At 42.5% G+C, this 13,096-nt stretch overlaps 1 protein-coding gene across 1 annotated transcript in view; it reads right to left on the bottom strand.

Moving 5' to 3' along the window:
* The window catches only part of SEMA3E (semaphorin 3E), a 330,917-nt gene that overhangs the window by 23,711 nt on the left and 294,110 nt on the right, over window positions 1-13,096 (bottom strand). Inside the window, exons 15-17 of the mRNA XM_025203239.1 lie at window positions 8,494-8,716; window positions 4,022-4,113; window positions 2,281-2,322 (exon numbers count right to left, since the gene is read on the bottom strand). Of these exons, the coding sequence (XP_025059024.1) occupies window positions 2,281-2,322; window positions 4,022-4,113; window positions 8,494-8,716 (357 nt within the window). The remainder of the gene's footprint in view (window positions 1-2,280; window positions 2,323-4,021; window positions 4,114-8,493; window positions 8,717-13,096) is intronic.

Genomic DNA, 13,096 nt, shown 5'->3' with positions numbered 1-13,096 from the left:
CTCATATGCAGACCCAGCTCCCACACCTCTCATGCAGGCAGGTCACATCCTCCCTCCCTATGCCCTCCCTGCAGCCAGCTGGTCGCTTCTCAGAGGGACTCTGCTCAGGGCACCATGTCAGTGCCCCCACGTTGCTGCCTGCAATGGTGGGGGGGGGGTGGAGAATTAAACCCACCTGCCCCTTCCCCTCAGGCTACTGGTATCTGACTGCTGGGGCCCTGGGTCGATGAGTGGAGCCTATGAGTGCTGATGCCACCCCACCCTGCTGATTAAACCTCTCCTCTACTTCCCCTCAGGCTACCGGGGTCTGGCCCTGCCCCTGCTTCTACAGCTGATGCAGTGAAGAGGGTGGGGGGCTGCTTTCCCCCCCACTCAAGGCAGACCCCTACTTGGGTCCTTGCAGGACAGGGTGGGGATTTAAACCCCTCCCCCAATCATACTCAATCCTGCCTGGGCCTGGCCATGTCCCTTCTTTCAGCTTAGTTTTCCTCCAGCCGAGGGCTTGCTCTACCACTCCTGGGCTTCTGACCTGAGCCACTACAGGCATGTATGTGCCTGTATTTCTGGGGTCAAAAGTGAATGTTTATTCACTTGCAAATTGGTTCAATCTATACAGGTTAAACTAACTTGCAAAGATTGAATCAATTCAGACTCTGGCTTTTTGAATGTCTGTCCCTAGCCTTAGTGTGGAACTGAGTGTGTGCCCTCAACACTGCTCTCCATTATCTTGCTCAGGTGTGCTCACTGCTGCACTAAGGTGTCTACCTTGCCCTGATTCTGCACATGCAGAGCAGGGATGAGAGGCTGGGATGTATTTCATGGTAGCTGTCTCAAGCTTGACATGGAGACAATGTAAATATCCTCACAGAGTCATAGACTTCAAAACAGAAGAAGCTGGCTGTCACCCTCCCATACAAACAGGTAATGTAGTTTGTCCAAGAAACTGAACTGAATAATAACTAGGACAGAGTGACTGAGGCACTAGCCCTGGGAACTGATTTAAAGGGGATGCCAGCCATATTCTGCAGTGCTGTTAACACCTTTTACCCCTACTCTCATAAAGCCCCTGGAATTGAAGCATTGAACTGCTTTTACAAAAATATCTACTCTCATTTTGAAGACTCCAAGCTACTGGGAAGCTATTCACTTTCTCTGGAAAGTTGTTCCAGGGTTTAATTATTCCCAATGTTAGGAAACTGCATCTCACTTAGAGGTTAAATTTATATAATTTCAACTTTTAGCCTGTTGGTCTAGTTATACCTTTGTCTGCAAGACTGAAAAGCTCCCATTATTATTAGACAAACTACCCCTCAATCTTCTCTTGAATAAGCTAGAAAGGTTGACGTCCTCAAGCCTCCAAGTCATGAATCATTTCTCTTTGGACACTCTCCAGGACTTTCACATCCTTTTTGAAAGGCAGACACATAGCTAGACACAGCATGCTAGTAGCCATGTTACCAGCTCTTCATGAGAGGCAAGATTGTTTCTATTTCATACCAGGATTGTACTGACCTTTTCTGTCATGGCAGGTCATGTTGAAGACATGACCACTAAGTCCTTTCCTGAGTCATGCATGTCCAAATGAGTCTCTCCATCTGGTAGGCATAATGTACACTTTTTTGTCCCTAAACATGCTACCTGACATTCCATTGTATTTATATTAAAATCTGTTTTATACCAGAGGTTTGAACTAAGATTTAGCCATCCTGTGTTAAAATGAAGATCAGGACCCAGCTCAGGCTGGTGTGGAGGCTGCTACTTCAGTGCCCTCTGCAAAAGGATCAGTGAGGAGGAGCAAAGAGTTCTGTTGAGCAGGCAAACATTCAAAAATTCTCAAAATCCCCTAAGCTTCCCTAGTAGGCGGCTAATAAATATGTAGGTGGAGAGCACAAAGGAAGATCTTACAGAGAAATTCCCTGGTGCCTGTAGCCAATCCTCTTATATTTAACAGCAACAAAGTTTTTCTTTAGTCTTCATGTTCCTCAGGCTATTCCCCCGCTGCAATTATTATGCCAAGAACTCATGTACCAGGTTGATTTTCCCTTGCTTTGAAATGGATGATACTGTGAACCCAAAAGATTTAAACAACTTTGAACACTAGCTCTGAACAACTTAAATGTTTCACAAACAGAGCAAGAAAAATTATAAGTTTATATTAAAAATGATCATATGATACTGGAGCGTCTCTCATTACACATGACGTACAGCTATGCAGAGTTTAGAGCTTTGTCACATTTCAATCATGCAATCATAGAGGTTCAAAGACATAAAAATACTTGCCCTCTTTGAAGAAATTTCCATAGAAATAATAGGAACTGGCACCTGAAAAAAAAACAACCTTTACTCTACATGGAGACCAAAAGAACTGCCTTGTTTATCATGGAGATCAATTGAACAGAAAGAGAAATTATTGGAGAATTTACTTATGTATACAGTTGTACTCAAGTGTTCCTCCCTCCCCCATCACTATTTTATCAAGTCACTGTATCAAAGTAAAACTGATGAAATAGATGTTTTTGAAATCATTATTTTTAAACAGTGATGTGAAAAAAATAGACATTTCATTCATAAAACAGTATCAAACTCAACCTGGAACACATTTGTTCCTATGCCAACCATAATGCTAGTCCATGCTTTCACTGATTTCTGTTGTCTTTCTTTGATAAGTACAGACAGTCAAAAGCCCTGAGCCTGAATTGATTCAATCTTTGCAGGTTAGTCTAAGCTGCATAGATTGAACTGATAAGAAAGTAAACAGGCATTCACTTTTGATTCTAGAAATGTAGCCACATGCCTGCAGTGGCCAAAGCCAGAAGCCGGGAGGCACTAGAGCATGCCTCCTTGCTTGTCTGGAGAAGACAGCTTGGGTCAAGGCTAGCCCACCCACCCTGTGAAATGAGTGTTTGTGGGGGAGGTGCAAAGTATCCTGGGATGCTGAGCGACCGTGAGTTAACTTGAATCTACAGGAGACAGAAGTTCAATAAATTGATTTAACCTAAATCAGTTAAGCCTGATACTACATCCATCCAGGTTTATCTTAAACTGGTTTTGACCATTTTGAAAGCATTTTATGTGCACTGAACTTCTGTTGTGTTACAAATTTGAACTGGTTTCCGAGCACTTATATCAATGTACGTGCAATTTCTGTCTGTAGCCCTTTAGTATAACAACCAGAATGGCCTTTATAAGTCATAAAAGGCAAGGCAGACAAGGACAGTGTTTCATCAGTGAATTCTTCCTCAGGAAAGCTTACGCATCTCTGATTCATTTGGCCTTCTGCTGACTTCAGAACTACCTCTCTGTACTTTCTATATGACATATTTGTTATAGACAAAATTAACAGATCATGGAATTTTTCCCTTTGTCTTCTGTTGAGATTTCTTGTGGCAATGGCAGAAGGTGGCTCCTAAGACCCTAAAAACTGGCCCTACTAAAGGAGCCAAATCCTGCAGTCCTACTATAGGAATTAAATAGGATTTCATTCCACCTATTTTACTACACATTAACAATGATGATCATATTCTTTCTAAGGCAATACAAAGTTTGTCTGTGTAGGGACATAGGATTTGGCTCATGATAAAATATATTAAATCTTTTCCAGGCCATGAGTTTCTGAACCACTGGGTTTCCAGAAAACCTTCAATTTTGTACCTGCAATTACATTTGAGTGTAATTATGCCTATTTTGATGTTTAACAGCCCATTTGGGGGGACACAATCAAGCAGTTAAACTTCTCATTGGAAGTTAGTTGGCAAAATTGGAAGTTCTGGTTTAACATTTAAAGCATTAAGTGAAAGTCCTGATTTATTTTGGGGCATTCAAGATTTAGAATGCAATTCCAGTTTAAATGAACCTCTGCTTAAAATATGGATTTCCTGTGGAAAAAAGAATGACTGTCTCATGAAGGAATTTCACTGCACTTAGCTATTGCATTTCCATTCATACTACTATGTTGTAAACATTTTAAGTCTGAGTACACCCCAGGCAGCTGGATATATGTTCCCTACATAGAGTATTGTACCTTGAATACTTGAAGTTCTTCAAGAATCACTTCTTCCATTGATTCTGTGTCCTGGTTGTAAATTGTAATGACTTTCAACACAATCCCATTATCTGTAAGTAAATAAAAAGCACCTTAGAAGTTAAAATTGTTATTCGTTGGTTGACAAAGATCAGAATGCCTCCTTTGAAGTGAATACTGAATAGACGAGAAAATAACAATTGCAATAATATTTACATATTATTTATGATTGTATTGCCTGCATTGGATATGCTTCTAACATAAAAATACACTTACATCTGACTGGGAAAGTGAGACCTAGAGAGGTCTGGACTATACAACAAGTGAGTGGGATAAACAAGTTTCCAACAAGGTGTCTCTCAATTCCATGGTTTAGTCCAGACCAGGAGTAGGCAACCCCTGGCAAAGGTGCCAGAGCGTTGTATATAGAGGCATTTTGCTTGGCACCTGCACGCTGATGCAATGGTGGGGAAGGGGCCAGGTTTGCACTGCCACAACAAGGATTGGGTCACTCATGGCTCCCCTGCCATCTGTCCCTGGCACTCTAACATCTTACAAGTTGAGGTTGTGGGTGTTTTTGGCACTCTGTCCAAAAACATTGCTGACCCCTGGGCTTGACTAGTTATTCCCAAAACATAGGTCATGGACTACTTGTGATGCAAAAGTCTTCCTCCTGCAAGCGGTCTTCAGCTGATCTATGCATTAGACTCCTCTCCTTTTCAATTAAAAGCGTGATAAGTATATAGAGGGCTATGACCATTCCTGAGGACTGGTAAGTGATCTCCTCAATGTATTAATTAATAAATTAACACTTTGGTACAACAGGTGGGCTCCCTCACTTCAGTTTGGTCTTGTTCTGATTATTAAAGACCCCTTATTTTCCTGAAAGCTGCATGTTTGTCATCACCAGTGGTACTTTCTGCTTCCTGTCTCCTGTTATTGTCACTCATCTCTGATTTACAGGGGGAAAAATTACCCTGACAACCAGTGAGAAAAAAGAACGTTCAGAGAGAGATCAAAGAGATGAACATAAAGAGCAACCATTAAAGGGGGTCAGACAGCACTCCTCAAAGAGAAAATGTTATCAAAGAGGTCCATTTTTTGAGAGAACAGTTAAAAGGATTCACTGTCAGGGACTCGGATGTTCATAACTAAGTCTCCCTTATAATCCTGCTGACAGGCATGTTGTGGAATGTTATCCGTGTAGTTCAGACTTCCTCTTTGACAAGCCCTTCAAACCTATTCCAGCAATGCTAAGGAAACCTTCCATACATACAATAACTCCATACATTAATGCTGTGCTACAAATGCTGGATCCAGGTACAGGAAGTTTGGGCCCCTCCATTATACTTTTGGCAAGAGCACCCCTGAGCTTTGAAAAGGGATGTTTTGCCAGAGTAAAGAGTGCAGAATTCAGCTAAACGTTTCTGAGTCCAAGATTCCTATGCTGACACCCAAGAACAGACTTTAAAGGGAAGAGTAAGCAGCAGAAAAATGCTAGTCCAGCAAAACACTTATGCACCTACCTAGGGAGTGGTCTCACTGGCTTCAGCTTTGTTAAATCATAGGCTTATTTACTTTTCTGGCTATGCCAAACACTCATATAAGTTTTAACCATAAATGCAAGTGTATAGTATACAATATATTGTCAGCATTAGAAAATACACCCTAGAAACCTAAATGACATACCCTGTGATGCGATACATTTTACCACATATTGGAACCAAAAGATCTAAGTAGAGAAAATCCCATTAATATAAAATAAGCTTTGTGATTCTCCTATGTCACTTCTTTTATTGACTTTATACAGCAAAATGTGCTTTCCTTCTAAATTTCACTAGTCAAGAAATAGCCTACACTAAATGCTTTTTTTGGCAAAATGGCCATTAGCGGCCGGGGGTCAAGTAATCATAGAAATTACTATGATAAAATACGGGACGTTTGTCTTTTTGGGTTATTTCCAGATCAGTCACATATTACAAAAAAATCAAGGGTATTGCCAGGCTTTTCTGATATTTTCTTAAGTTCTTATATAGTGAGGCTTTAAAGGATAATGAATGGTCTTTGTGTCTCTCAGATTTAGAATTATGCAGACTCATGACATATTTTCAAGTGGCCTTTTTAAGACTTGCCTTATAGGTGGTAAAGAAATCCACTTAAAAGATAAACGAGGCAGATTGAGAAGCCAAAATGCATCTCGGGTGCCTGGCAGACTGGCAAATATTGGCAGAGCTCTGAAATTTTGGAGGGGGACCATGTCTGGGGCAGCTGTTCCTTCCAGTAATTGTCTTGGGCAACACCCTCAGGCAGATCTGAAAACAGATTGCTTCTGTTAACAAAGGCAACTAGACCTAGGGTTCTAAGAGGTAGAAATGAAGCCAGCAGCTTGCATTGACATTTTGAAAATCCACTTATTTCTCTTGGGTCCAGATCTCAAGTTTGACACTGAATTGGCATCCACGGGATCTACTAGGTGCTCTGCAATTTTGAAAAAAACAGGTCATTTAGTTAGCACCCAAATGTAAGTCTCCCATTTTTGAGGCTAGAGACAGAAGTTACACATAAACCAGTTTAAGTGATCAGAAACTGGTTTAAACCTGTAACCAAACAGAAGCTCAGTGCACATAAACCAGTTCCAAAATGGCTGAAACTGGTTTAAGATAAACCTGGTTGAATGTGGCATCAGACATAACCGATTTAGGTAAAACTGGTTTATGAAACTTCTGTCCCAGACCCCTTCCTGGTTCAAGTTAAATCACAGTTCTCCAGCATCCCAGGATGCATGCTGGGCTGGGCTGTGCTATCTGCTCCAAAGAGCAGGGTTGGCCTCACCCCTCTGCTCCCTAGTTGAGCAGTGAGGGCTGGCTGACCACAGGGTGGGAAATCACACCTGGGTCTGCTTGGGGTGGAGGGGGGACAGCCCCTGCCAGACTTTTCCTCGCTGGAGTGGAAGGGGTGGGGGCGTGGGCCATCAGGCTCAGGCAGAAGGGAGTTATGGGGATTTAAATCCTCTGTCCTGCTGGCACAGGACCCCAGCCATGGTCTGCTTGGCAGGAGTGCAGCAGCCCCTGCCAGGCTATTGCCCACTCACCACTGGAGCAGGGAAGGTCTGGGGAGAAAGCCTGGGAGGGACTGCCACCCCAGGCAAACCCCAGTTGGAGTCCAGGGCCAGGGAGGGGGTTTAAACCCCCTTCCCCACCCTGGGTCAATGTGCTGGTCCCAGGCTGGGGTTTGGCCATGCTCCCTGCTCTCCACTTGAGTGGGGAGTGGGGCACAGGGGGGCAACAGCCTGGGAAAGACTGCTACCCACCCCCTGGTAAACTTGAGGCCCAGGGCCATCACACTGATTTGGGGAAGGGGGTTTAAACCCCCTTCCTGGCCTGCACAGGACCCTGGGGGTGTAGCTGGGGAGGCAATGGGGTGGGTCTTGGGGAAAGGAAGCTCTCTGAGACCATCTGCAGATTCCCCAAGAAGGACCTTCTGACTGCCTGGCTGTAAGGAGACACTCTGCCCTTACGTAAGACTTATGCAAGGCTTTCTTTTGTCTTTTTGGTTTCTTACATTCCATTTTAAGTCAGGCTAAGCTGTGTGTGCTCTTACTGTGATTTACTGGGATGCATCTCAGCTTAGGTGAAGATTTTTGGTTGTTCTTTGTTGTGTGCTTGAGGTTGCAAATTGCTGTGTTCAATACATGGTCACTTCAGAAAAAGGACTATTCTCATTCAAGCTTTTATGAATTCAATGCCACTACCTTTTTCCCCACCAACCCCCTCTTCAGCCTGGCAGGGGTTCCCTCTCGTGTCCAGAGCAGCGGGGGAAGAAGCCTGGCAGGCACTGCTCTCTTACCCAGGAAGACTGGGGCTAGGGTCCCATGTGGGCCAGGGAGGAGATTTAAACCCCCACTCTCCAGTGTGCTAGCCCTGGGCTGGGGGCTGGCCATGCCCCCTCTGCTCCAGGAGGAAGCAGGGAAAAGCCTGGGAGCTTCAGTCCCTTCCCTTTGGCAGAGGCTGGGAGGCATGCTCACTGCAGGCATATGGCTGCATTTCTTGAATCAAAAGTGAATGTCTGTTCACTTGCTTCTCAGTTTAGACTCACCTGCAAAGCCTGAATAGATTCAGCCTCAGGCATTTTGACTGTCTGTACTTAGCCTCAAAATCTGAGCTCTAGGGTATAATCCTTTCCCAACGCTTTTTAATATGTTTTGTACTGATCTGCTTTGTAACAAAATCTTTCACCCTCTCTTTGTCTCAGTTTCACCATTCATGAACTGGGTATTTATAATGCTTACTCTTATTTGCAAGTCTTTTGATGATCTACAGATGAAATGTGCTATTTAAATGTAAAGTATGATTATCTATTAAAATGACCGTGTTGCTTTGATGTTTCTCAAGAATACAGTGCTTAATACTGGACAGATATCAGTGTTGTTTAAAATGGGATGAAAAGGGTACATTGCTACCTTTCTTATTTACCTGTGCCAATAAACAAGACATCATATTGCCCGTCTTCAGCTTCCACTCTGTCCACTGCTATTTGTTTGAGATTATACTTCCCATCTGTTTTAACAAGTATTGGCTTTTTATGCACTGGCCGGACAGGCTGATACATCAATGGATGGCTTCTCACAAAACGGACAGCTTCATCAGGATAGTCTTTGGTGGTACTATAGAGACCACCATTCACTTTGCTGGCACACTGCACAAACACAAAACAGGTGGGTCATAGACATGGGTGTTTTTGTTAATACTGGCTTAGATGTTGAATGAGGGTAGTGATTGCCAGAAGTCACAGCATGAAGAAGAGCACGGAAATGCTTGAGACTTTAGGGATTAAAGAGGAGTCTGCTTCATGATCACTAATTGGAACCATTTATGATCCGGTGGACTGAAAGATCCAAATAAATGGTGCTGGATTTATAATGAGAAGTGGGAAAGGGAATGATCAAGCCTCCTAGAGTCTTCAGATAGAAATGAGTAAACTCCCATTGACTGAGTCTTTCTCACAGAAACATATGATTCAACCTCAAATATTTATGTCAGATCAGAAGCAGTTATACTCCGTTACACTAAGGCTTGAGTATTATCTGTTTGCATCTACCTGTGCATGTACATGTGCATGCACACACACACACACACACTGTGGATGTACTGTATAATGTATCCATACAAACCCACATGTACAAGAATGCTTATCTACCCTCACACTTGTATACAAACCCTCTTTTATAACAAGTTTTCCAGCGAATCCTAAAATTTTCATTATGACTTACATAAATTATTGATCCAGTGTCTTCAGCTGATCAAATTATTCAAACTTTTTTTTAAAAAAAAACAATGGTTTTTACTACAAAACTGTTCATTTCAGTGAAAATGTGGTATACAAACATTTTAGACTTTCATGGGGAAAATAGGACTTCTTTCCTAACCATGTTTTAAATTGAAAATGGTCAACCATGTTTTTCATCCATCAAAAACCATTAGAGAAAGACATGCCCTACTCAGTGCTGCTGGCCACATAAAATGAGCAAAAAAAGGATGTTTGGTATCAGTCTTCAATTCATGTGGACTGCAAAATGTGCAAGCACAGTTCAAAATTAAGCCACCTTTAGCCCCAGTAATTCTTGATCTCAAAAATCTTACAGTGTTATACGTGATTATAATATCCATTTCATAATGACAATATTACATATAACAGCTTAGCCTGAAATCCAAGTGTTACCCAAGATCACCCTGTCATATTGCAAAGCAAATACACTTTAGGTTAAAGATTGAAACAAATGTATTGTTTGAATTAGATGTACTAATAGGGTTAAATGGATGTTTTATACAAAAAAACTTAAATTTAAATATTTTGTGAAGAATAGGATATAGTATTTCCTAACCTAACTTAGATGCTTCATTTCAAATTTGCCTCATGATCACTAATTGAAACCATTTATGATCAAACTGGAAATACTTCAGTAACCATTCACTTCCTCCAAATCTCCATAAGATATTGTGGTTTTAAGAAGCATTTCAAGCAAAGCCACAGTAGCAGGCTCTCCCTATTTAAATTGGATTTTCAATCAATAAAACGAAAGAAAATACTCTTTTTGTTTACTGGAAACAGTCATTTTAAACTTGCGGTCAACTATAATTGACAATAACAAACTCCTGCACTTGTCAAACAGGGCAATGTTTATTTCCACTTTTCTGGGCTTGGCTACAGACAAGTATTTTTTCAGTGTTGACTTTGAAGTAATTGTCTAATCAACCTAGTGATGGAATTTCACTGGCTGTTTGCAATAAGGGGAAAGAGCATAAGTTTTAAGACAAGCTAAACCTCTGCCTATGCACTGTGCGGTCCAGGGAAAGCAGTGCCAAGTGCTTTTTCAAAGTTCCAGTTTAGGAATGATTTGGTAAAAATAATCCTTTGCAGGATTTTCTTTTTCATTAAGTAAAATAAGGCAATCTAGAAAGCAAACAATAGATGCAGCTACTACCGAAGTCTACTGCCACCATTTCTGAAATAGTGGACATCATTCTCCTAAGTACCGCAGCATCACTCATGGGCTCACCAGATTACACAGCCTGGTTGTATACATGACAATAGCAATATTGGAGGACTGTACAGACCATAGAGTCTGTCAGAACTAGCGTGGCTCTACCAAATATGTGAGCTCTGAATTTATTTCATTTTAAACTGCTTTTCTCCTTTGCATTTAGTCACCCTCTAGACCCATCCAACAGTTGAAATCGATGGAAGGTGATTCACAGAGGTGAGGAGTTGAAGTAGTACTTTTTTCACTCTGTGCCACACTGTAGGCATCTATATGAGATGCTTTACCATGCAGTTGACTAATTAGCTCCACAGTAAAGCATCAACATCTACATGTGCAGCACTATTAGTCTGTAGTAAGCTAATTAACTCCACAGTAGGACAGTACTGCCCAACACAAGTTACTTACTCTGCCACAACGCATGTGTAGACAGTGACCGGAACTGGCTAGGGCCCTAGGGTGCTACAGCGTGGGGGCTGCCTGCTGGCTAGCTCCATACTGTAGCACCCTTATGCCCCAACCAGCCCTTCTGCAGCTCACTGAGTTGAGTTGGAAAAGCTCTGGATTGGCAGGCTGACCTCCCAGGTCTCCTGCTAGCTGAGGCTGTGCTGCCCCAGCTCAACATGCTGCAGGCCTGGGAGCACATGGAAACGCTGAGCCATGGAGCAATAAACTCCAGCGCAAACTGCACCCACTCAGATTGAGCAGAAAGTTGGCAATGTGAAGAGACTGAACCGCAAACCTGTTCTTGAAAATCTGCTCTTCAGCTCAGTGAAGCCTAAAATCCAGATCAGGTAATGGAGCAGCATTAAAGGGTACTTAAGGCCCTTGCTACATGTTATATATTACACAATGAGTTTAGATGAGCCACAAGTGCAAAGTAATTATCACAACACAAAAGTGACTATCCAGCTATAAAGTTAGTGCTTCACAATGTGTAACAACTCCATAGTTGGTTTCTATCCAGCTTTAATGTGAACGTGTAGCACAGTCCTAAGGTAATAAGTAGTCAAAAATGGGTGACTGGGTGAATTCTCAGCTAGCTGAAGATAGATCTGCCAACTCCTCCATCACCAGCGGTGCCCTCCAGCCCAGGGAGCTCATAAGACTCTGTGAACTGGAGCTCAGGATATCTGAGCTCTACTTCTGGCTCTAGCACTGACTTGCCATTGGGGAATCTCTTGCCCTTCATTTTCTTGTCTGAGCCATTTAAACTTTAAGTCTCTAAGGGCAGGGGCTGTCTCATATTTATTTTACTAAATCCCTAGCATGAGAGCAGCCCAATCTTGATTAAGGTCCATGTGGGCTACTGAAATAGTAACAGTGGCATGTCGAGGGTGTGTCAAGTTAGAACAAAGAAACTTTGCCCTGTCCCTCCATCACTGTCCTGATCTCTGCTGCTAGTCGCTGAGGGTTTAGCTCAAAATGTTTATCTTTTCCCCTCAATCAGCCAGCTTGGTGCTAGTAACTCACCTAGACATAAGTAGTTAGATTGTCAAATTGATTTCAAAGGACTCCTAGTAGAAACGCAGACAATAAAGTTGAATTCTTGCAGTTTTAGTCAGTCCTAAGTCAGGCATGCAAGGTGCTTTGCTGCCTGAGAAAAGGAATGAATAAAAACTTCAGAATTTGGGCCATGAGGAACAGCTCAGAAAAAATCTAATATTTGTGAAATGTTTTACAGTTAGTATGTGGTGCATTTTCATCTCCTTTTAATTTTGTAGGATTCTGTAAGAAGCATAATTTCTCATAGTAAAGAAACACAAAGAAAGCTGAGTATTTCCTCTTTTTTCCATTGTCTGGCTGAAAAAATGCCATGCTACATACCAGTTCTTCTACCCTATCTTATTACCAATGACTTAATTTCACAGAATCATAGGGAAGCAGGGCTGGAAGGGACCTGAGAGGTCATCTAGTCCAACCCCCTACTTGAGGCAGGAGCACCTCTATCCAAACCATCCTATGCAATCCATAATCTACACTCTACATAAGATTACCCTGACACATCTGTCACAACCCAAAGTTGTGATTTTTGTTTTTGTGTGTGCTTTCGCTCCACTGAATTATTTTCCCGCTAAATTGCAGATTCTTTGCACGGTGGAGTTTTCTGCTGTAAAAGAGAACCCCGGGGCAAGGGAGAATTTCCCACCAACTTGTAGCTTTATTTGCATGGTGCATTTCTTTTGCATCTAAGAAATGCTCAGTGCAAAGAGTTCCCGCCATTTGTATGCTAATTCGAGCCCCATTATTGGCTTGCGTGAAATTTTTCACACGTGGCGGCTAGTGATTGGCTTGCTAGCCGTATAAAAGGCTTGGGTGGTTTCCGCCCAAGTTGGAGAGAGAGAACTTGAAATTTGGAGAACTCCAAGGGGAGCCCCCGCAAGGGAGGACTCCACGAACACCAGGAGGAGGAGACTTCACGCTGTGTGAAGATCTCTAAGCGCTGCGAAGCCTATTGGACCCAGTGCATTTCAAGCAGGCAACAGGGGTCTGATCAGCCTCTAGCCTCTCCCCATCACTGATAGATTCCCCGACGT

This window comes from Alligator sinensis, unplaced genomic scaffold (genome assembly GCF_000455745.1).
Source record: "Alligator sinensis unplaced genomic scaffold, ASM45574v1 scaffold567_1, whole genome shotgun sequence".
In the NCBI taxonomy this organism is placed as follows: domain Eukaryota; kingdom Metazoa; phylum Chordata; order Crocodylia; family Alligatoridae; genus Alligator; species Alligator sinensis.
Note: the sequence above shows the minus strand (reverse complement) of the source record. Positions and strands in the feature narration are given on the sequence as shown.